Genomic DNA, 25,111 nt, shown 5'->3' with positions numbered 1-25,111 from the left:
ATACTATAGCCTTGTCAGTGTGTTGTCTTCAGCCCCAGAACAGAACAAATCAGGAGTTCACATGAGCTGGTAGTGCAGGACATTGCATTAGAAAAGGAAAAGACATCCCTGCTGCCTTTTTAACTCTTACCTGTCTTTTGTTTCACAACAGCATCACATGCATCCAGTTATCTCTTCTAATAAGCTGGTTCTGTTATTGCCACTGTACAGGACAGGTACAAAAATACGCATAAGGGATTAGGCAGTTCAAAGACAGCAGTGTTGGGAATGAAGTGCAGCTGTTTGGACACTAACATCGTACCTTGTTATTAACATGTGCATTAAAACAATTAATCAGTTAAAGAGCTGTCATCTTAGTTCAGAGTAAGCACAGGTCAGTTTGTTTCATAACATTCCTTTATTCCATTCATAAGCACCCTTTCAGCAACTCTAGCCTTTGGACAATTAAAATACTATTACTGGATGGCAGAGACTAGCACCCCCAATCCTAGAAGCTGAGACATTTGGGTGTACCCCTGTGCTTGAACAGAAACAGTTTTCAAAAGGTATCTACCCGTGAGGCTCAGCTGGCCAGACTGTATCCAGATTCGGATTGCGAGGGGTGCCAACCACTTGCAAGTCTCTGAAGCCATTGTAAGTTGTGAGTGCTCAGCACCATGACCAAGGTATTGATGCTTCTCCACAACCAGTGCTAAGAAAAGAACGCCTGTTCCTTTAGTGCAATGAAGACAGGAAGAGATTCACTCATTCCTATTGCCCTTTGCTGAAGATTCCAAACTAATCTTCCAGGTGAGTGGCAGTATGACAAATGAGTAGCTTAGTGATGTATGACAGCAAGTAGCCTTTCACTCACACCAAACTGACACAGAGAAATGTCACTAGTGAAAAGCAGGTCTATACAAAGAGATTTTTAGAAAATATTACATATATACCCACCCAACTGGCAACAGTGTGCGACTTCACACACTCAAAGGGCTGATGAGTCCTAAAGTTTAGTCCTCCCAGTGGGTATTATTTGACACGTCCTACATTACCGTATAATACAGTGACTTGTTCAAATACTATCAGTGAAAAGACACACCCACAAAATCAAAGGAGGTAACATTTCAAACTCCGCTGGGTTTAGCTACGGGCGCATACACAGTAACATCAGACGGAAACATTTTGAAGGTCCAGGGTACAACTGGCGGGATTTCTGTTGACAGATGCTTTCCCTGCATTTCTTACTCCTGCTGACAAAGCAGCACTGCTTTGCAAAGCCCATAGAGCCCACTCCCCTCTATTTAGCACTGAGAAACTTTAGCCTCAGGTAGTCTCTTTTTGCTTTTGTGGGTCACATGCTGAGTTTAGATCCTATTTCAAGGGTCACAATATTTATTGGTATTACATTTTTTAAAAAAGTAATAAAAGCAGTAAGGTAAAAAAGTGCTATCAGCACTCTAGCCCAAAAGCAGAAATTTCTTTGGACCAAATACGTCAAAAAATTTAAACGTTTCTCTGGGATATGAGCATTACGCTGAGTAGACTGACTTCATCTAAATGATTATATACATTCATAGCCTATCATCTTGTGGCTGGTTTTCACAGTCTCCTATTAAAAAGCTCCAAGAGTATATCAACAAAATTGGGCAGTTGAATGACATGGATCCAAAATGTACAAAGTTACAGTAAAAAAAAAAACTTTTTGGAAAAAGCAGCTATTTTAGAGAGGCAGTGAGAAATCGTTGAAAAACTCAGTTGCAGCTTTACACTGAGAAAAACAATCTGACATTCAGACATCCTCCCTTGCCCCCAAAGTACATAAATAGAGAGAATTCCAAAGTTTGTGCATTTTATCCCTATTCATTTAAAACCAGCTCAAAGGATTTCTTGCCTCTGTCTCCATCTCTTTTATACACACCACAGAGCCGCAATATAGTTAATATCACTGTTTGAAAATAGCAATATCTAATACAGTGATACCAACTTGTTCAGGCTTGCGTAATATTGTACCAGACTAAGTGCCAACCACTTCCCCTGCAATTGTGTGTATTCTAACCCACCATGACACAGGTTGCTTCAAGTCCCAAGCTCACAATCACATTGCAGACCAGAAGGGATTCACTGAAGGGAAATAGGAAAAGGCAGTGTTCATTATTAAGGTAGGAAAGGTGAGTTTAGAGTACCACTCAGTCATCTTTAAGATAAGCACTGAGAAGCACAGTGTACCTAATGATGCAAAGCAACAGTATCAAATTGTTTTACACAGACTGAATACATTACCCTAGTGATTGCTACCAATACTGCTCTCTCTTAACATGTCTGATAGTATGAGGATCGGGAACAACAAATCAGGGTTTCAGTTCTATTTGAGTATTTCCCTGAAACACAACTCTGCAATTTGTATTAACATTAAGTACTCCTATAAAAAACAAATAAAAATATTAGGAGAAAATATACAAATCAGAAAGAGGTGGGGTTTTTTTTGGATCAGGCATGTTTGGTACAGGCAACTTGTTTACTTGCTTAGCTGGGGTTGTGACAAGACATGATTCAGTTCTCCATACTACTTTGATATAGATGTTTACCAGAACGTATCCCACAGATTGTAGATGTACATACTGGTAATGTATCCATTTAAATAATCTCAAGGCACTTCATTTTTTTTAAATCATTGCCTCTATTAGCAGTAATTCCTCATCAATCACTTCTAGGGCTCCCGTGCTAAGAAATATCTAAACGTGCTGCTAAGCAGCTCCATCTGTAAACATGCATATAGGTCAGAATAAAATGTGTGTCTGTGTGTTTTAAATTCCCTGTATCAGATCAGTAGTGCAGAGAAAACCCTATCTGAACAGCAAACGTGCTTCTCTAACGCAGACACACTCTGGGGTGCCCAGCACTGGGTGATCAACTTTGGGCAGTATCATTTTGGTATGAGACATTAGCTCCCTGCAGTAGCCTGGCATCACTTCCAGGAAGAAGTGGAATATCGAAGGGCATTTAGTGGGCTATTTGCATAAGAGACAGGAGGTGCAATGAACATTTCACAAAAGTAGTTCTCTCAGGTTTCATCCTTCTCCAGAGGTCCAGGTCATTCTTCAGCCCTGAACTCCTGACTTTGATGCTGCACTCTCGAGTGAACACGCTCATAAAAGAGCAGGTAAGCACTGGATGAAAGCACTTCTTGCAAACTGGCTTTGCGCACAGTGTCATCTGAAATCCACAACCACTGGTTACTAACAGAGAGTGGGGTCTTGGGAGAGGTTGGAGAGCGGCGATACGTCACAAAGTGTCCTGAATGCATGTCCCCATGATGAACTACAACAGCCATCAGACGGTAGAGGTACACTGGGGAACTGAAGGACAAATAAGAGAAAGAAAGGGGTCAGCAGCATGTGTGTATTAAACATGTACCTGGAAAATCCCCAGCCACTTTATTTTCAGTAGAAAGTTCATTTTCAGCCACGTTTTATATTCGTGGACTCCCTTCAGAAGGGATGAACTCTCACGTCAGCACGTTCCCTCCCCATGCTCCTGACCTTCACTGCTATGTTGTCAAAATGCTTCTTTCTCCTCCTGTCAGGAAAACAGAACTGCTGCTTTTGAATATTAATGAAAACAGTTTCTAGAATGTATTTTAGAGGGCCACTGTGTACTCTGCAACACAATGGCTCTGAATTTTGCAGTATTAATGGACTGAAAAATTATCCCAGGACATGTGGTTTTAACAGAAAAAAAAACCCAAATATAAAACTACAACACACAATTCATACATCATAATGGAAGCTCTTTCAAGTACTTGCTCTGTCCATCTATTTTTCTAACCTGTCAACCTATAAAACAGCCACGGCTGCTGCATCCTGGGTTAGGTCAGGACACATTGTGCAAGCAAAAGCAAGGAATACCTTAAGTCACTATTTACCCCTGGGAAAAATACATGATTACAGGTCAGACATATGTTATAAGAACTATATATCAGCTAGGAGAGCTCTGTGGAGGATATTTAAGAGGACAAGTATTAGGCCGGATCATCACAAGAGCAGAGTGTTACAGCTCCAACAGAGGTTGCAAGGAGCACACAACTCCTCTGAGAAGCAGGCTCCTTAAATACAGGAATTTTTAGAAGACACAAAGAAACAGAGAAATGCTTATTTGCTTTCAAAAGTCAAGAAAAAGAGGAAAGGAAGATCTCAGGGAAGAGGCAGCAGTTATAAGATGATGGCTCCGCAGAAAGAAGCTAGCTATACTCTTGATAGTTTTTTCCTGCAGCAGTCCTCATAGCAAAAGAAACCAGAAAAAAGGAGATTTTGAACTGCTTGCTTAGAATTCACACAACTCCTTTCACTAGCTGGGGACACGTGGAACAGAGTACAACTGCCAAACTGCCCAACAGAAAGGGACAGAAATCCTTTGCTAATGAAGACACATACAATAACTGACATTTGTTGGGAAACGAATACAGCAGCACATAAACAATCCAGGAAGTTTTTGGAGAATGTTGGGTATCGCATCTGGTACAAATGCTGAAGGAACTGACCAGCAGCCATGTGCAGCTTGACCTATAGCTCACAAACAGGGAAGAACTAGTGGGTGAAATGAAAGTGGGTGGCAACTCAGGCTGCAACAATCACGAGATGGTAGATTTCAGGATTCTGACAAAAGAAAAAGTTAAGCAGTAAAATACAGGCCTCTGATTTCAGAAGAGCCAATTTTGACTCCCTGAGAGAACTGATGGGCAGGATCCCCTGGGAAGCTAATATGAAGGGGAAAGGAGTTCAGGAGAAGGGGCAGTATTTTAAAGAAGTCTTATTGAAGGCACAGGATCAAACCATCCTCATGCACGGTAAGAAAAGCAAATATGGTAGGCAACTAGCTTGGCTTAGGAGGGATATGCTTGGTGAGCTGAAATTCAAAAGGGATGTGTATAAGAAGTGGAAACTTGGACGAAAGCACAATTGGAACTGCAGCTAGCAAAGAATGTGAAGGGCAACAGGCATGTTAACAATAAGAGGGTGATCAGGGAAGGTGTGGGGCCATTACTGGATGAGGGAGGTAACCTGGTGACTGATGATGTGGGAAAGGCTGAAGTACTCAATGCTTTTTTTGCCTCCATTTTCATGGTCAAGGTCAGCTCCGAGACTACAGCACTAGGCAATGCAGTATGGGAAGGAGCTGGGCAGCCCTTGGTGGGGAAAGAACTGGTTAAGAGCTATTTAGAAAAGCTAGATACACACACATCCACAGATCCGGATTTAATGCATCCCAGGGTACTGAGGAAATAGGCAGATGTCATTGAAGAGTCTGGCTATTATCTTTGAAAAGTCATGGAGATCGGGAGAAGTCCAGAATGATTGGGAAAAGGCAAATATAGTGCCCATATTTAAAAAAAGTAAGAAGGATGATCCAGGGAACTATAGACCAGTCAGCTTTACCTCAGTCCCTGGAAAAATCATGGAGGGGATCCTCAAGGAATCCATTTTGAAGCTCTTGGAAGAGGGGAAAGTAATCAAGAGTAGTCAACATGGATTCACCAAGGGCAGGTCATGCCTGACCAATCTGATTAGTGTCTATGATGAGGTAAGTGGTTCTGTGTACATGGGTAAGTCAATGGATGTGATATACATTGACTTTAGCAAAGCTTTTGATACAGTGTCCCGCAACATTCTTGCCCATAAGTTAAGGAAGTATGGATTGGATACATGGACTGTAAGGTGGACAGAAAGCTGGCTAGATGTTCAGGCCCAACAGGTAATGGTCAATGTCTGGTTGGCAGTCGGTTTCAAGCGCAGTGCCCCAGGGATCAGTTCTGGGTCTGGTACTGTTCAACATCTTTATTAATGACCTGGATGAGGGGATGGATTGCACCCTCAGCAAATTTGCAGAGGACACTAAGGTAGTGGGAAAAGTAGATATATGGGAGGATAGGGATAAGGTCCAGAGTGACCTAGATAAATTGGAGGACTGGGCCAAAGGAAAGCTGATGAGGTTCAACAAGGACAAAAGCAGAATCCTGCACTTGGGACAGAAGAATCCCAAGCATTGTTGCAGGCTGGGGACTAATTGGCTAAGTAGCAGTGCAGCAGAAAAAGACCTGGGGATTGCAGTGGATGAGAGGCTGGACATGAGTCAACAAAGTGTTGTTGTCGCCAACGGCGCATTGGGGTGCATTAGAAAAGCATTTCCAGCAGATCTAGAGAAGTTACTATTCCCCTCTCTTTGGCACTGGTGAGGCCACATCTGCAGTACTGCTTCCAGTTCTGGGGCCCTCAGTACAGAAAGGATGTGAAGGCATTGGAGAGGGTTCAGCAGAGGGTAACGAAAATGATTAAGGGGCTGGAGCACATGACCTATGAGGAGAAGCTGACGGATTTGGGCTTATTTAGTTTGCAGAAGAGAAGAGTGAGGGGCAATTTGATAGCAGCCTTCAACTTCCTGAAGGGAGGCTCTACAGAGGATGGAGACGGGCTGTTCTCAGCAGTAATGGATGGCAAAACAAGAAGCCATGGTCTGAAGTTACAGAGGGAGAAGTGTAGGTTGGATATTAGGATAAACTATTTCACCAGGAGGATGGTGAAGCACTGGAATGCGTTATCGAGAGAGGTGGTGGCATCTCCATCCCTAGAGGTTGTTAAGTCCTAGCTTGACAAAGTTGTGGCTGGGATGATTTAGTTAGGGTTGATCCTCCTTTAAGCAGGGGGCTGGACTAGATGACCGCCTCAGGTCCCTTCCAGCCCTACAATTCTATAACAGGGATAAATGGTAAATTCTGGGACTACCAAATCACACAATTAAAAACCTTACACAATAAAGAGCTTACATTAGTCTTAAGCACAAGCAGAAATTATGAAATAACTTCAGATGTCTGCCTTACCTGCAGTCTGGAGCTACTGCAAGTGGGAGAGTCATCGGGGATGTTAATAATGAAGGAGAGCAGGTGCCATTCATAAAGAACGACTTAGTGCTACATGTCTGCTCCAGATCTGCCAGAGAAATTTTGCAGTCAATGTTTTAACTGATCTGCTGCTTAACTATTAATATTACAAATAATAGCCCTGTGCTCTCGACACCACCATTCATTAAAGAATTTGAAAGCACTTAAGCAACATTAATTAATTACACCTCACAATCCCCTAATGAGGAAGAGGAGTATTATATCTAAGAACATTTTTAACAGCTGAGTTCAGAATGACAAAAATATGGAAACATTGTGGCTTGGTCAATTTGGATTATCTGAAGTAGCAGTTAGTCTTCATTTCAAATAATTCTTTGAAGACTTGAGACCAGCACAACAAGGGAACTAAGCTCTAAGGACGTGGTCCAATACAGACTGGAAACAGTTTGCTCAAGTTTGTGAAGATTTTGTTTATTTCTTTAAGCAAAACATTATGGCATTATCAAGCAAGGGCGCAGTTTGCATGCCTAACACCGCCTCAAGGGCAGTTCCTGCCATAAAGACTTCTTTAGAGCAGCCTTCTGACTTTAATGGGCACCTCGCATACTCAGGCCTAACTGAAGCCAGCACCATATTCAAAGGCAGAGCTTTTGACACTTGATTCTGTAAACTCTTTCCCCTGAAACCTAAAGGATTCCTCGCATGAATACAGGATTGTAGGATCAGACTGTTTTCATTGAATGCTTTATAATTCACACCTTGAATCGCCCTGGAATTTTTATATTAATTCTGACACAGGGCCTCATTGTCACCACATTACAGGAGAGCTCCAGGTCTACACTCCCTCCACAATACGGCCATAGTTGGAGCTCCCTTGGTTTTAAAGGAGTGGGCTACTAACAAGACATTCTTTGTGAGGGCCTGTCAACTTTGGAACTCACCCACCCTTTGCTGATAAAGCAGCCCAGTTCTGCTCAGCCCACCTATGCTTCAAGTACTTTGGAACGGGAGTGAAGAGTAAATTTGTAAGAACTGCACGTTAAATGTGTCAAGGGACTAAGTCTACTGGGAAAGGAGATCTTTCTAGGTTTTACTAGAAATCAGAATAAATATATTTTTCTTATATACTGACAAACTACTTGATTTTTTTTAATCGTCAGCTCAAATACCTGAGGCGTTAACTGCTGACTCATCCTTCGTTTCAGACGACATCCATGGATTGTCCTTCTGCCTTACATCAGGCTGGCTTGATCTATGGGAAGGGAGGTGGTATTTGTAGATGTCCATGATCAGGAACTCGTTGAACTGCACATGTTCATTCCGTTTCAGAGGCATGCCCTTATTTGACCAGCTCAGCCTTTGCAGATGGATACAGAGACACTGAGGGAGCTTCAAACACATGCCACAGAAATACAATGTCAACAGACAGTAAAATCGGAAAAAAGGACAGTTTGATTTAAAAGTATATTCTTGGAACAACAATTAAAGTCCCAAGACAATAAATGGGGAAGCAGATTACGAAACTGACTTGTCATCTGCTACCATATCTGTATATAAGACCATTAGGAATCATACCTATAATGTGAAATACAGTAAACCCCTGAGTTATGCAAGGGTTGTACTTCTCTGCACCCTCTCATAACTCAAATTTTGCGCATGTTGGGGCATGCAGGGAGTCAGGAACCAGGCAGCAACCTGGCTCCCCTGGGCTTGCAGAAGCTGTGGGAAGCAGGAGAGAAGCCACGCTGCAGCAGCTGTCTGCCTGTCCAGCTCACCCAGCTGGAAATCGTGCCTAGCAGGGGTTTACTGTATCAAGTCTGACAGTCAGAAGAGAGGTTTCTAGTACCAACACCATAATTTATTAGGTAGGATGATAAACAAAATAAACAGGGTTTGCCACACATGGCAATAGTCAATAAAAACACAAGCATGTTTCTAAAAGACTCAACTGGCCAAAAATTCTGCTCAGTATAATCCCTCAGAGACAGAAGATCTGTGTCCTTTGCAGGTAGTGCTACTACAATGTAACCAGAGCTCACCTTTCACGTGCTATGTTTTTGTGGCTGGTCACAGTGAAAGGAGCAAACACTGGGAAAACAAGTCAAACCATTACATTGTTTTACACAGAAAATGCAGCGCGGGGCTTTACTGTCTCTTTCAATTAAGTTATTAGTATTTTTATTATTTATTTGTGTTACTGTAGCGGCTGGGAGTTCTAGTCATAGACCAGGACCCAACTGTGCTAGGTACTATACAAACACAGAACAATCCAAATCTGTCACAGCTGCTGATTACCATGTTCACCCACCCAATCATCAGCCATTTATTTTATTTTAAGAACATCCAATTGCTTAAGATCCTTTGGGATGCTGACATGTTTAACAAAATATATAGGAATCATTTCATTCACCACTGAAATATAGAATCACATTTTTATTGCTGATTCTCAAGGGACATATAAGCAACAACTCAGCAACATGTAGCTTACACATACAGGGTTAGATTAGTCATATGTTTAGTGTTAAGTATCGGCATAAGTGCTTGGGTCAGTCAAGGTGTTATGACATACAAACCTGCCAAATGACCTCAAAATTTGAGTGCAAAATTAGAATATGAATGGTCTCCAAACTCAATGACAAGAAGTGGGTATCAAAATAACAGCCTGAAGAGAGAACTCACTAGATTGTTTTAGAAGACACTACAGCAAAGGGTTTAAAAATAAGTGGTCTCACCTTTCCTAGCTTTAGTTGTTTAACAAATGTTGTTCTCTGGTGTTCTGTAGTTTGCCCATTCAGTGTCCCTTCCGCCTGAATCTGGTACCAAAGGAAACATAAGAACATAAGAATGGCCATACTGGGTCAGACCAAAGGTCCATCAAGCCCAGCATCCCATCTGCCGACAGTGGCCAATGCCAGGTGCCCCAGAGAAGGAGAACAGAAGACAAGTGATTTATCTCCTGCCATCCATCTCCTGCCCTTGTTATGAAGGCTAGGGCACCATACTTTATCCCTGGCTAATAGCCATTTATGGACCTGACCTGCAAAAATTTATCAAGCTCTTTTTTAAACCCTAATAGAGTCCTGGCCTTCACAGCCTCCTCGGGCAAGGAGTTCCACAGGTTGACTGTGCGCTGTGTGAAGAAAAATTTCCTTTTATTAGTTTTGAACCTACTACCCATCAATTTCATTTGGTGTCCCCTAGTTCTTGTATTATGGGAAAAGGTAAATAATTTTTCTATATTCACTTTCTCCACACCATTCATGATTTTATATACCTCTATCAAAGCAACACTGGGAATATGCATATGTAAAAAAAAGTTTTGTATCTAAGGTTTAAATGGTTTGTTTAGAGCTAAACTTTTCCTTGATATTTGTAAACTCAAAAGTGCAGAACTATGGGAATTAAGAAGTAAAACTAATTAAAAACTTTCGTAGAAAGTGCTCACAAACAGAAAAGTTTTAGGTTCAAGTCTCATTTTCAGCCAGCCATTCTCTTTCTCATCTTAGACACATTATTTGGTTCCCTGTGCTACAGTTAGTGACAAGTAGATGTAAAACAATGTTTAAGAATGAGAAAAAAGAACCCTTCCAGGTTATTATACAAATAATACTTGGCAATCTCATCACACCAGCGGCCAATAACAGACAGCAATCAGGGGAGCTAGTGATCCAACCAACAAGCCAAATTCCACAGGCACCAGCTCAACAAATCCCAGAATTTTCATCACCAACAACCCCAACATGCAACCCAGCGACTTTTGTCATTGAACCAGCTCTATCCATGTTACATTCTACTACTAATTTAAGACTCATAACATCCTGTGATGCAGTATCCTCACTTCCAAGGTGAGACAACAGAGTTTAGCTAATCAGTAGCAGAAGGAGTAGAACCTAGAAGTCCTGATTCTAAATCCTTTAATCTAGATAGAAACTAAGATGGAAGAGAATATAAATTAAAATCACAAACCTTAGTGCAATTGTCACATACAACATCCTTTACTGATTCAGAAGAGATGAAATGGTGGAGGCAGTGATCCAGTGTCATAGGACGACCCTGAGAGAGTGACAAAAACAACTTTGCATTGATTTTATCATGCACACGATTCAATTCTGTTAAAGAGTTTTAGTGATATAGTTAATGGGAATTAATAAATTCAGAGCAAACTCCTGGCTCCTCCAGAAAGATGGAGTTGAATGGCTTTGAGCAGAGAACATACACAAGATTGACAGGGGAACAGGAGCCTCTTCCTTCAATCCAATGTATCCTTAGGAGATGGTATAGCCTATGTGCAGAAGTAGTAGCCATAGGATCGTATGACTATAAGGATCCTTGAGAGGTCATTTAGGCCGGTACCCTATACTGCGGCTGTACTTGGTATTATCTTGACCATCTCTTATAGGTTTGTCTAACCTGTTCTTAAAAATCTCTGATGACAGAGATTCTAGAACTCCCTTCATTTTGCCTGACACGTCCTGTCACCTGCTTAACAGGATTTTGAACCAGATCTGGCTCTTTTACAATACTTCCCTCCTCAATTACACAGTGCCCCAAGAAACACCTCCTATAGGTCGACCTCTTGACAAGCAGGAATGTGGCCTTTTAGCTGTGTTTTACACCTTGGCTACGTCTCCACTAGCCCAAATCTTCAAAATAGCCATTTTGAAGATTACTAATGAGGCATTTAAATGCATATTCAGTGCCTCATTAGCATGCCGGCGGCCACAGCTCTTTGAAATTGCCGCTTTTCATTGCTGCACTTTTCTGCTGATAGGAATAAGGGGATTTCGAAGTTGGATGGGTCCTTTCAAAAAGGACTCCTGTCTGGACGAGCTGCACGGCAGCGAAAAGTGGGAATTTCGCAGAGCCACAGCCACTGGCATGCTAATGAGGCACTGAATATGCATTTCAGCACCTCATTAGTAATCTTCAAAATGGCCATTTGCATGGCCATTTTGAAGATTTAGACTAGTGTAGACACGGCCCTTGTGCATTAATTGCTATCTTGCTATTTTTAGCAGTCTTTTCAATGGCAAAATCAGTACTGCAGGTGAGCTGGCATCATCTACAACTTGGGTATAGAAGTAGGAAACTAGCACTGAAAAGTGACAAAATCTTGGCTCTGTTCTCCCCTAGGCATTGGCACAAAACTTCTATGAATGTAAATGGCTGTTCCCTGAACACGTAAAGGGGATAACAGACCCCTTGTCTGGAGACACAAACTTGTAGCACACAATATATGAGGGTCCCAAACTTTGCATTACCAGGGACCACACACATTTTTATGCATGTGGATCACTTTTAATCTAAATAAAAGCTTTGCATACACCTGCAACATTTATCCAGACTTGTATCTCATTTAGAATAGTGTTTCTCAATCACCAGTCTGTGGACTGGCACTGGTCTCTGAGATCTCCCTGATACAGTTTAGGAAGGCAGCAAAAAGTTGAGACACGCTGCTTTAGAGATGAATTGAAATGGCTTCTTCCTTGAAATCATCACCTCTAAAAGCCTAAAATTTGGCAGCTTTGTCCTTCATTCTGATCGTAGGGGAAAAGCAAACAGAGGACACGTTCTAAAACTTCGTAACCTGTGTGTTCCTGGCACTTTGGTATGCAAATAAGGCCAAATTTATACTAGTATAAGCAGACAACTCAACTGATATCAATGAAGTTACACTTGGTTATCTCAGGCAGAAATTTGCCCCATTATATTTAGAGTAAGTTACTAATTCAGGAAAGCCTACTAAAACAATAACAAAAATTAATAACATGTAATACAATCTAAATTTCGGATTTACATTTTCACTCCATCATCTTAAATTCAGACATAGGACTAGAGTCTAAAATAAAGCTTTGACTATAAGGAACATAAGTGCAGAACACTTTGTCAAAAAGCACTTACCCACATGGCTGCTGGAATACTCAGCGAAAGACTGTCAAATGTATCACACCTCACAGGACTCTGAAAGAAAACATTTCACATGTCCACCAGGCTGCAGTCCATCTTCAGCCTAATGGAAGCAGGCCTGAGCGCTCTTTATTCCTATGGACCTCAGCAGCAGCTAAGGGTATTAACGCCTCACAGGACTGAACTCTAACTAGATATAATTTGACCTGGATTTGTGTTGCTAAATACAGCAAAATTAGTTACAAAAATTAAAAGATCTGGTAAAAGAATATTCTGGTTCATTCAGAGATGGGTGGGTTTATTTTTTTCTGCAAACAAAGTTCTGAAAAATTGTTCTGTACATATTTCAGTAGAATTTTTCCATGGTAACTGAAGATATTCTCTAAATACTAGGCACAGTTTTCTCTGGGCAGCACACTCCAAGTTCAATCCCATATTTAGTGCACAAGAATCAACACGAACATGGACTGTTTGAAGACAGGATGACCAAATCTCAAAATGTTACCTGTGCTACCAGTTTTCTCTTATAAACATGAATATATCTACAAGGGAAAGTTTAAAAGGCAAAGCAAAATTTAAGTTACAACCACAACACTGACAAACCAAAGCACAGTCCTAATTTTGCTTTTTTCATTATTATTACTACAGAACTGTATGGCACAAATGTTGTGGTAGGCACTTTACAGACAAACATGAAGACAAGTCCTTGCCCCAGTGAGTTTAAAAGGCCCCAGTCCTGCAAATTTTCAGGATTCCACAAAATAAACTAAAGATGACAGCTTTCACTAACGAATCCAGTATAAGGTGCTTCGATCAAGATTTCTGTTTCATTTTTTTTTTAATAACAATCTGAAAACACACAAGTTCTCTTACCTGGTGTTTGCAATGTTTACAAAGCATGTTACTGGTCAGCCTTCCATGAAAAGGATGCTGAGACTTCCAGTGAGTCAATATAGGATGAAGTGACCCTAAAATACAAAGTTGTAACAGTCTTTAACGTTTAGTGCTTCCATGTTCATCATGATCCTTATCGCACCTGGTGTGCTTAATTCTTTAGGAGGTTTTTTTACAGCTACTAAAACCCAACTTTAAAACAAACAAACAAACCACTTTTATCTCTGTTTACAAATATTTAGTTAACATGGTCTTAAAATTTAAAGATACATGCCAGGTCACTAGAAACAAAAAAAACAATATGTCAAAAAGTAAAACTACTGTTGCCATGTCCATAAGTAATATTCGCATTTCACATTTTTTTCAAGAGAGAATAATGTTACCTCTTGTTCTGCAGCTTATTTGCTTTTGGGTTATTTCTGGCTGCTGCAGAGGAGGGAAAAAGATTGTTATTAACTCTCACCTTACAGAGAACAAAACCTTAAATATATTCTCATTTCAGTCTAAAAACTATACCTTCAAAATTTAGTATTTCGTAAAAATCAATGAAACGGAAAAGCAATGAATTTAAAATGGATATGTGTTTTTTATTTAACACACTATGAACATGGAAACTTGTAGCAACAAGATGCTGAGAGCTTATAGTAACTGATAAAAGCTTAATAAATAGTAAATCCAGTTATATTACAAAGAATAAAAATATATAAGAGATGTAATCATTCAAGTTGCACAGAATAAGTCCCGGCTAACTGCTGGAGGTAAGGAAGAAACTTCTCCTCTAAGTAGTTTATTCAATAACTGTCCGTCATATCGTTTCTTGCATCTTCTTCTAAGGCACCTGGCATATTGAAAACTATTAAAGAGAGGTGTCCCTGACTAGATAGATCAATGGTCTGGGCCATTCTGGAAGTCCTACAGTCCATCCATACAGTATACTGAAGATCTCAAAAGGATGGTGTTGTGGACTCAATCCTGTGTGATGCTGAGTGCCCTCAACTCCCACTGATGTTGATGGGCTCAGTTCCTTGCATGACTAGATCAATATAAATGCAAAGTACTAAAATACTGTAGTGGTTTTCAAGGGTTTTTTTTTTTCTGCCCCCCCCAAGTGTGTTAGTCTTCCCATCATTATTTATTCCAAGATAGAAGAAAAACGTTGTGTCTGGGTCTGCACATGCCCCTTCCTTTTGAAAGGGGCATATTAACGAGCGGGTTCGAAAGATGCTAATGAAGCGCTGCAATGAATATGCAGCGCCTCATCAGCATAATGGCAGCCGTGGATTTGAAAGTGTGACTTTTTGAATTGCACACCACCTGTGGAGACTGGACCTTCTGAAAGGCCCCCCACCCCAGTTTTCGAAAGGCTTTCAAAAACTGGGGGGGGTCCTTTCAGAAGGTCCTGTCTCCACAGGCGGTGCATGATTCGACAAGCCATACTTTCGAATCGCCGCAGCCGCCATTATGCTGATAAGGAGCTGCATATTCATTGCAGCGCTTCATTAGCATCTTTTGAACCCGCTCATTAACATGCCCCTTTCGAAAGGAAGGGGCACGTGTAGACCCAGCCTACATGTTTAGTACCAAAAGGGTTTCTATCACTTTAAATGAAAAGGAAATAATATTTTATACAGTTTTACCTCTAATGCCTGCACATCAAATAAATGCGTGATCCGGGGCTGACGATCTCGCTCATCTTCCAATGAAGATGTAAGGACGTGGAATAGTTCATGAGCATCCTATCAAAGGATGACATACAACTTAGAGGGGACACAAATAAAACAGCATCAACAAACATACCAAGAGTGAATGTGCACATAGGAATCTGTCATGGCAACATGAACTTGCAGCTGGTGCTCTGTCTTTTCCTTTAAGAACTGATTACACTTTTAGGATCCAGTTCATTTAATAATAACCACATAGGCTGAGAGGAGATCTGATTGCTCTCCCTAAATACATTGGGGCATAAACACAAGAGAAGAAGAGATATTTAAGCAAAATGACAATGTTGGCACAAGAACAAATGAGTATAAATTGACCATGACTACACTTAGTCAGGGAATGAGGTTTCTAACCATTAAAGGAGTGAGGCTCTGGAACAGCCCCCATTGTGAATAGTGAGAGCAACCAGCCTTACTCATTTTAAGATGGAGCTTAATAAATGTATATGACAGAGCTCTATGCGATAGCAAAGGACTGGACTTATTTATCCATGAGGTCGCTTCCAGTCCTATATCCCTATGCGTGTGCTACATTTTGCCAACAATCTTTTCTGTAAAGCTAAGCCCAAAACAGTGTATGCCATTTTTAAAAAGATATTTGTTAAATATAACTTTGAAAGAATACCAAAGAGTGCACAAAATATATACTCACAATAATGACCCAAAAACCTGCTTTCCGTGGCAAAATTAACTGACTTCAATGAGAGCAGAACATTTGTTTCAGATACGAAGCATAAAATGCAGAACCACATTTACAGAAGAGATGACTGAACCAATTCACTGACCCCAATCAATAGCAGAAATTTAGGAGCAGAAAACATTCTCCAAATACAGTTAGATTCTGCTTATTCCCTTCAGCAAACAGGAAGAAAGTTGCCCTTATCCAGCAGTTGTGACCAAGCAAAACACAGGTTTAAGAGCCTGCAGCGAGGAAAGGAAGTGGTGGGATGTACCTTCCATGGCTCCACACCTGCAAACCTGCCTACCTGCCTGTCAGCAGGGCATCAACTGCATGCTGGAGTTTCTGTTGGGAGCTGGGGGCTCATAGGGACTGACCCATAACCCTTCCTGTGGTCTGTGGGAGTCAGAGTTAAGCATGTGCAAGCACTTCCTTTCCTAGGTGCAGCCCCCCAGCAGGGTACAACCTGGAGAGTGCAGGGAGAGGTGTTACACAGCTCTGGCATGTGGGCTGCAGCCCTCCTCCCCATTACTGTCCTAACCACAGCCTCTTATTTCCTGTGCCACTCCTCTGTGGCAGCAATTTGTGGGCCTGCAACCCCTGAGGGAAGCACTGGAATGGGTGGAGCACCAGCTGCAGACACGTCTGTACGGCTACAGTGAGGACAGGCACACCCCAGCACATCTCTCCCCAGATGCATCTTGGCAAACTAGCCAACAGCTGGGGCCTTTCTCCCATGAACCAAACAAACAGCGTTACTAAGAAATATGCCATTATCAGTGTCTAAATCCTGTTAACATTAATGTCAAATGCAATGGGCTTTGCTACTGGCAAATTGCTATAATTAACTGGAAGTTGTCAATACCCATGTTGCTGTTAAGTAGAATCTGCTGTGTCTGCACAGCTTGCAGACATGTGAACTGTGTACAAGGTCTAGAGGCCCCATGAGTTATGTGTAACTAAATCTGGGAGCCTTAAGAAAACACAGGGAACTTCCTGGAAACAAAAGCCATGGCATTTCATCATGGGCCTGTTGTAGTCAATGAAAAATCTTGCATTGACTTTAATGGAGCCATCATTTTACCCCTTGGAATCTTGTCGCTGCTGGCAGCATCACTCCAAACATTGACAGCTGAAAGGTATTAGAGTCTGAATCAGGAGTCTTTAAAGCAAACTGAAGAGGTCACATATTAATCACACTGCTACTTTCTTTTAGTTCCTAAAAATAACTTTTCACCACGCTGAAGAGGAGTTGATATTCTGTCCTATAAATACTAGTTACTGCACAAGCCACCTATCACCACGGTATCTAAGCTCTAACAAACTTTGTTATTTAGTTTGAATTTTGTAATCACCTGCTCTTCAAATGATGAAATCTGCCACCTGTACAGCCTTAGCACTTCTAACAAACAGCTCGCATCCAAGACATCATCTTCTGTGACCTCTTGGCAGGACAAAGCTGGAGGCATTACATTCAAAACAAGAGAGTAACATTGTTTAGTTCACAAAATCTGGGCGCAATGGGCATTCTTTTCTTTTCATGTACAAACAACAAAATGATTTGTTAACACATGCTTAAGCAAAAGAAGCTGGCCCAACCAGTCTGGGTGCAGGGACATTCTAAACCCACTGATCCACAGCTGCGTAACTCTTTGTTATGTCTGAGAAGAATCATTTGCAGAATGATTATTGTTCCCTTTCTCAACAATTGTACGTGATTGTGAATCCTTGGTCTGCAGTTACACTTATTTTAAAACCTCACCCTCTGACTTCTCTTTCAGCTTTCATAACAACAATGCAGCAGGAGGCAGAGAAAGGGGCAAAACACCTGCCACCTCATTCAAATTTACAACAACTTTGAATGGAAAGATCTTTTTTCAAGGAAAGAAGAATGTGGAGGGGACTTTGAAACGGAACATACATAAAAAGCTTTGTGAACCTGATCCTTCTTTCAATAGAAGTTTAAGAGATGCCTTGGTTGGACTTAGGAAGGACACTAATAACTGGAGAGTGCTGCATTGACTCAACAGTAATGAAAACATGGGCAAATAAAAACCACTTAGCTTTCAGCTTCGGAGTTAATGGACCCCAACATACAGTTACTTCTTTGTACAGAGAGAACAGCATCAAGTCAACTGATTAAGCATGCCTATTAAATCCCTCCCCCCCCCCATCTTCATTAAAATATAAGAAATTTAGTTTTCTGCTCTCTTTATCCAACATCATATATGCTCTTCCATGTATTTATTTGAGAAACTTCCTTCTCCCTGGCAACTGTTTACATGAAATTATAGTAAATTAAATTACTTTCTGATAGAATTCTGAGTGTGACAACCTCTTTGTGATACTAAAAATTGAAGATTTCTTAACTTTCTCAGTTATACTAAACACCATGCAAATTAGTTTCTTTAAAACAGTAACATATACGGTTTTATTAATTATTTTCCTGTTAATTTAACCTACCCCCTTAAAAGTGTAAGAGCATGATACCTTTCAGGAGGCATAGCAAAGTAAGGGACAAATACTGACGCTCTGATGATTCATTCTGGTCCCTCTTGTATTGGGCTGTAAAGTCCTCCAGCCACTTGATGAAAGATGGACAAGCAGATAAGCCTTGCAGCAAAGAGTTCATGAAACACGTGTTTCCTAAGTTGAGAAGACCAGGCACAAGCCCTAGAAATACACATTAACAACTTACATTCTTGAGTCTAGGTCAGTCCTCTTTTTTTAATTTTTAACTGACAGTGACATGGTATCGCTGATTAGGATTTTGAGCTTTTATCTTTTATTTGGCATTCACAAATGTTATTTATGAAATCAGAAAAGTACTTGTGTGCTATAGTGTTATGGTTTCTAAGAATCATGCCACTGAAAAAAAAATTGAACCTCTGAAAAATGTTCTTCACAAAATTTCAGAGAGCTATACTTAGTTAACACTATCAAGCATGGTTACTTAGTTAACACTATCAAGCATGGTTTACTGTACAATTATCTGAAAATTACCATATACACAGAAGTTATGTAGTGTGATGTATTTATTTTTCAAATTGTGACTTGTTATACTACCTGCCAAGTCAAAGGCCCTCCTTCTGGGATCCTTCACCAGGACTGCCACAATAATACATATAATAAGGAACAGTAGTAAAAATGTTCACAGAGGTAGCCATATTTACCAAAACAAAAAGGTGTCCTGTGGCAGCTTAAAGACTAACCACATTTATTAGGGTATAAGACCATGAAAGCTTATGCCCTAATAAATGTGTTAGTCTTTAAGGTGCCACAGGACTCCTCATTGTTTTAATAGTAGTAATAATCATCATGCTAACATTTACATATATGTTTAATTTTTATACATGTGAACAGTATTGTATTTTGGATTGCTTTCCAGTTTTCAAAGATTTGTGTAATATATTTCTTTACCTGTTTTTAATATAAACATTTACTTTCCAAAGAAATTCACTTATCCTGTGCTAATGTTCAGTCAGAAAGAGTTTGTTTTGTTTATTTGTTTTTCCTAGATAATACAAAGTATGCCTAATAGATATCATCACAATTTTTTAATTTTTTTATCATCACTATATATAACAATCAAATCTACATGTAAAACAAAAATATTTTATTGATAAGATTAATTCACATAGGAAACAACATGATTCCAAATATTAAAGAGTCACTGACCAAAATTTGTATTTTGCTCTAGAACAAAACAGTTACGAAATCTAATGATTAAAAGAAAAATGAAACATTTCTAACATCCAAAGTTTCAGCCCAAAAGAAATTCAAACTCAAAATAAAATGAAAAATTTAGTATTCTCTCATCTTTTCTAGAGAACATTATGAGAATTATTCATTACTGACATATTTTTCTACTACTAGAGATGGATAATTTTGGTCAATTTAGAACTTTCCCCACCTTTCCTGCGTTTCTTTCTTTCAGTGATGGGACCCCAGAGAACATATATGCTGGCTGCCAGAGCAACAGCAATTCCACCAACAACACCCCAGTTCTTCATTACTCTATGCCTAAAAAAGGAAGGGGAAAAGCCTGTTGATGGGAAAACCAGTAAAAGATTAACACTCCATATAGAGATTACAGGCAAGGATACTGTAACACATAGAACACTGATACTTTTGTGCCATGCAGTCTCATGTTATGTGGTTTTATCTCCAATCCTCTTGTGGGAATTGTTACACCATCAATTCATCTCCCATGTAAAGGAAGGATCCAAAGTTTGCAGAGATGGTAACAGGGCTACCCTTCAACACAAGATGCTAACATATGGGCCCTCTGAATTGGGGTACTGAGCTCAGTCCAGTCCCTCTTGTGCTGGCAATATTACAGATCAAACGTGCCTGCTGTTCTCTCGGGCAGCGGTTCCTAACCTGAGGTCCACGGACCACTAGGAATCCAGGAGGGCATTGCAGGGGGTCCGTGGAAAAAAAAAAAGATAAATAAAAATGATCATAGAAAATAAGTTTTAAAGAAATTACAAAGTTATGATCAATTATTATTTTTAAATTAAATATCTTCCAATAATGTTGTTAATTGCTGTCTGCAAATCTAAGTTGTGGTGCCTTTGTGTGGCGGACCGATTGCGACGGCAGCCACACATTCAACATGGACCGGTGGCTGAAATCCAGCTCACTGAGGAGAAAGGGGCCTGATGAGCCGGGAGAAGCACCCACAAGTGGGAGAGCGACCTGTTAATTATTTACATTTCATGTAAGGAACTCTGCACAGGGGGCGAGAACTGGCTTTGATGGGGGTGTGGGGAGCGGCTCGAGAAAAGGCTGGAACCAGGGACAGGGACAGGGACAGGGACAGGCTCTGGCTCCGCGCAGGACCACAAACTAGAGGGGGAAAAGACAAAGCCAAAGCCAAAACGAAACCCAGGCTGACGGTGCGATGAAACCCGCCCTGTGACGAGCCTATGCAGAGGAGCCCTGCACGGTGCCAGGCAATGGGCTCACACGGGCGAGCGCGGCCTCCTCCTGACCTCGGAGGGATCAGTTACTTCCTGGACACGGAACGGGCCGGGCCGGGCCGGGCCTGCCGGCGGGGGAAGAGCTTTCATGCGGTTGGTACCTCCGTGAGCGCAGCCCCGGCGTTACGGGACGCGGCCCGCGAGCGCGGCGATGCCCCCGGGCCCTTCGATGACCCTAAGTCCGGGCGCTGCCGCCTCCGGGGCCTGGCCTGACTGCGCCTAGCGCCAGTGGCCTCGCTGAGAGCCGAGCCGGGCCGGGCCGGGCCGGGCGTCTCCCCCGCACCGCCTCCGGGCTCTGCCCTCCCTCCATGGACCGGCCGCATCTCCCCGCCCCCGCGGCTCCCCTCAGGGCACCCGCCCCCACCGTCCTCTGCCCCCCCTCCCCGCAGGCGGCGGCTGTTGTTGCAGCCCCGACCCCTCTCCCCGCAGCTCCTGACCTGACGGCGCCGCTGGCCCGCAGAAGCCGCCTGACCGCCTTGTCCGCCTCCCCGGCCAGCATGGCCTGAGCCCTTCCTGCTGCCGCCGGGCGGAACCAAACGCACGGAGCGGCGCGGGATCCGGGCGGCGGGAGATGCAGCGGACCGGAAGCGGCCGGTTCGGACCATGTGACCGCACGGACCTCCTAGCAACGGGCTCCGGGAAGGGGGCCGCTGGTTGCTAGGGCGGAGATTGCCGGCGGTTTACTCCCTCCCCCCGCCCTAGCGGCGCTCGGCGGCCTCCGGACGGGCAGTGGGGGCAGCTGCCTTCCCGCACCGCCCTGAGCCCCCGCAGTCAGCCCTCGGGGCGGGGCTCCGCGCGGGCACCAGAGGCGGGCGAGGCAGAGCGCAGCCTCGGGGGTGTTGCATTGGGAGCCCCTGAACCACACTAAATCCCGTGTGTCATGGAAACCCGTTCGAGCCACCCCCTGCGGGCCCTGATCCCAGCGCCTGTGCCCGAGAGCCGACTACTGTCGTTCCTGGTGCTGCCGTTGAAGTCTGGCCGGTTTTAAGCGCCTCTCGCGCACTCGGGGGGCTGAATGGTGCTTTGTGCCCGCTGCGGCTTGGCAGCGCCGTCCAGCGTCCTTCTAACGGCGTGGCTGCAACTCACGCCGCCCGAAGTGCCGCTGAGAGCCTCAAAAGGTTGCCCTGGGGGAGTTCTGTGGCCCCCTAACGTGTCCCTCCCTTCTGCTTGCCTGCCTACTCTGCGGCCCGCTCTGCTCTCCGACAGGGAGACTGTGGCAGGCCTGGGATGGCTCTGTTTGTCCCCCAAGCTGATAGGGGAACGTCACTGAATGCATTTCAGCCAACTGACTTAATGTACCAGGTAAGATTTCCAGCTGCAAGGGCAAGCTATTCAACTGGGATCGGAAGACAAGCTCAGTTCTGTCCTCATGCGTCATGCTAGGAGTAAAGATACTGCAACTGGAAATTAGCTCTCCCTGTTGATTACATACAATGCACAATAGACTCCAGCTCATTCTGTAATTTGATGGGCTCTGTAAAGCTGACTAGAGGAAAAATTACAAGTCAGATCTGTTCACCATCCTCCTTTGTGCGATCCTGTTGATTTTAAGGGTGAGTGCTGTTAACTTGAACAGTTACTCAAGTGAATAAGGTGAAAAGGATTTGGCTTTTGATTTTCTCAATAATTTAATAGGGATGTGACTCAAAATACCGCATAGGTCAATCTAGTGAGTAAATGTTGCTTTAAATATTCAAACCATCTTTTCAAAAATTAATACAATTCTTTCAAGCAGTTAAAAATCTCATAAAAATGAACAGAAGAGCTTTCACTTGTTCTATGACTTTCGTGTTTGGCTTGCAAGTCAGGGATGTCACAAATGTGGAAAGCAGGGCATGAGTTTCTTAGGGTGCTTTCGGAATACATGAAGTTTATCATCCATTCTAACAAAGGTAAAATAGAACAAGTCAACCAGGAAGAAACTGATACAGAAGACTTCTCTTTCAATAAATGTTTACTGGTAATTTTGAAATTTATACATCTATTCAGTAAGGCCCAAATCCTCTCTGCTGTGCAAAGCCAGAATAAACAGGCCTGGCACAGGGTTGTTTGCAAAGAGATAGGGGAAGCATCCTGCCAGGCTATGGAATGACTGGATTTGCTCAGAACAGTCTACTGCCGTCTTGTCTTGAGGCTATTCCCGCCCAATTAATCTCCCTAGTAATTTATCCTTCACTTATCCGCGTGGTGCTTCAAGTGCCACAGTAGTATCTCCTGCTTTCCCAATAACTGGAAGGGGTGCCTCATTCCACACCCAAACCTGTAAGCATGGGGGATCTTGCAAGGGTATCCTGTTCTTGCTCTTGGAAGAATACCCTGTTCTTGCAACTGCACCCTACTGGTTTTGCTGAGTCTAAGTCCCTGTGCATCTTTGGAAGAAGGGCTAGGAGCCGGCTCATAACAATTTCGGATCTCACACAGTTTGGTATTGATTTAGTTTTAAAAGTATGTGGTGTATCTTTAGAATCATTCAGTAAAGAATCAGAATACTACAAAGGGAATGGACCTTGAGAGGTCATCAAGTCCAATCCCCTGCCCTCACAGCAGGACCAGCACAATCTATGCCATCCCTGTTAGATATTTATCTGTTCTTAAATATCTGTTATGATTGCAATTTTACAATCACCGTAGGCAATTTATTCTAGCAGCTAACCACCCTGACAAGAAATTTTTCCTAATGTCCATCCTAAACCTCCCGTGCTGCAATATAAAACCATTGCTGCTTCTCCTATCATCAGAGGCTAAGGAGAATAATTTTTCTCCCTCCATTTTGTAACACCGTTTTAGGTACTTGAAAGGTGTTATGTCCCCCCCTCAGACTCTGCTTTTCCTAACTAAACAAACCCAGTTATTTTAATCTTCTCTCATAGGTCATATTTTCTAGACCTTTAATCATTTTCATTGCTTTTCTCTGGACCCTCTCCAATTTCTTTACATCTTTCCTGAAATGTGGTGCCCAGAACTTGACACAGCTGAGGCCTAGTCAGTGCAGAGTGTTTTTTCCCTAATTTAGTGAAAAGGTCATGCAATATTGTATCAAATACTTTACCCTCAATTTAATAGACTAATGGGGGAAGGGGTGTCCATTACACCCGAAAGCCTGTTAAATACGAGGGTTTACGTAGCACACTCCCACTCTCCTCTCTCATCAAATAATGCCGGCAATTCACTGGAGCCACTGCCACCAGAGCCACCATGCACTCTTCACCAGGAGTGAGGTGTGTGCATGAGTGGAGGAATTACTTCTCATGTCTTGCTGACAATACTGATAACGCATCCCAGAATCATGTTTGCTCTTGTTGAAGCAGCGTCAAACTGTTGACTCATACTCACCTAGTGGTCCACTATGATCACTAGATCCCTTTCTTCAGTCCCTTCCCATATTGTGTGTGTGAAACTGATTGTTCCACCCTAAGTGAAATACTTTACGTTTGTCCTTGTTGAACTTTGTAATGTTTGCCTCAGACCATTTCTCTGGTTTGTCCAAATCATTTTGAATCCTCCAAAGCACTTGCAAGCCCTCCCGGTTTGGTGTCAGCTGCAAACTTGATAAGCATACTCTCAATGCCATTATCTAAATCATTGATGAAGATATTGAACAGGACTGGCCTCAGAACTGACCCCTGTAGAGCCCCACATGTTATTCCCTCCCAGCATGACTGTGAACCATTGATAACCACTCTCTGAGAGTGGCTATCCAACCAGCTATGCATCTACCTGATAGTATCCTTATTTACCCTGCATTTCCCTAGCTTAGTGATAAGGTCATGCAATATTGTATCAAATACTTTACCCTCGATTTAACGGACGAATGGGGGGAAGGGGTGTTCATTAAACCCGAAAGTCTGTTAAACACGAGGGTTTACATGGTGCATGCCCCCTCTCTGCCCTCACCTAATAAATGCCAGCAACTCACTGGAGCCACTGCTGCCGGAGCCGCCACGCGCTTCTTTCAACAGGGGTGAGGTGTGTGCGCGAGTGCCATCTACCCACATATCTGCCCTGCCATGGTAGGAGGAGCACATGGTGGCTCCAGCAGCAGTGGTCCAGGCCA

General features: G+C 42.5%; 2 protein-coding genes across 5 annotated transcripts in view; one reads left to right on the top strand and one right to left on the bottom strand.

Annotated features, from left to right (window-relative positions):
• Nucleotides 1-200: 200 nt before the first annotated feature.
• Nucleotides 201-21,574, bottom strand: USP30 (ubiquitin specific peptidase 30). 2 transcript variants are annotated; one of them, XM_075012686.1, is made up of 13 exons: nt 21,495-21,574; nt 19,986-20,095; nt 18,563-18,745; nt 17,428-17,531; nt 15,313-15,411; nt 14,059-14,101; nt 13,655-13,749; nt 12,776-12,835; nt 10,841-10,927; nt 9,607-9,687; nt 8,044-8,263; nt 6,854-6,962; nt 201-3,338 (listed from the first exon to the last, which is right to left on the bottom strand). In XM_075012686.1, exons 1-13 carry the CDS (start codon nt 21,554-21,556, stop codon nt 3,074-3,076), a joined length of 1,518 nt encoding a protein of 505 aa, XP_074868787.1. In that variant the 5' UTR covers nt 21,557-21,574; the 3' UTR covers nt 201-3,073. The 2 variants fall into 2 exon arrangements, with proteins under 2 accessions (XP_074868787.1, XP_074868788.1); XM_075012687.1 differs by lacking the exon at nt 21,495-21,574 and adding an exon at nt 21,159-21,242.
• SVOP (SV2 related protein) overlaps nt 21,007-25,111 on the top strand; it is a 42,137-nt gene continuing 38,032 nt past the window's right edge. For all 3 annotated transcript variants that reach the window (XR_012648009.1, XR_012648010.1, XM_075012685.1), the window contains exon 1: nt 21,007-21,150. Coding sequence is in view for 1 of the 3 variants with exons in the window: in XM_075012685.1 (XP_074868786.1) it covers nt 21,146-21,150 (5 nt within the window). In the remaining 2 variants the exon portion in view is untranslated. The remainder of the gene's footprint in view (nt 21,151-25,111) is intronic.

The sequence above is a fragment of the Carettochelys insculpta genome, chromosome 18 (genome assembly GCF_033958435.1).
Source record: "Carettochelys insculpta isolate YL-2023 chromosome 18, ASM3395843v1, whole genome shotgun sequence".
In the NCBI taxonomy this organism is placed as follows: Eukaryota; Metazoa; Chordata; order Testudines; family Carettochelyidae; genus Carettochelys; species Carettochelys insculpta.
Note: the sequence above shows the minus strand (reverse complement) of the source record. Positions and strands in the feature narration are given on the sequence as shown.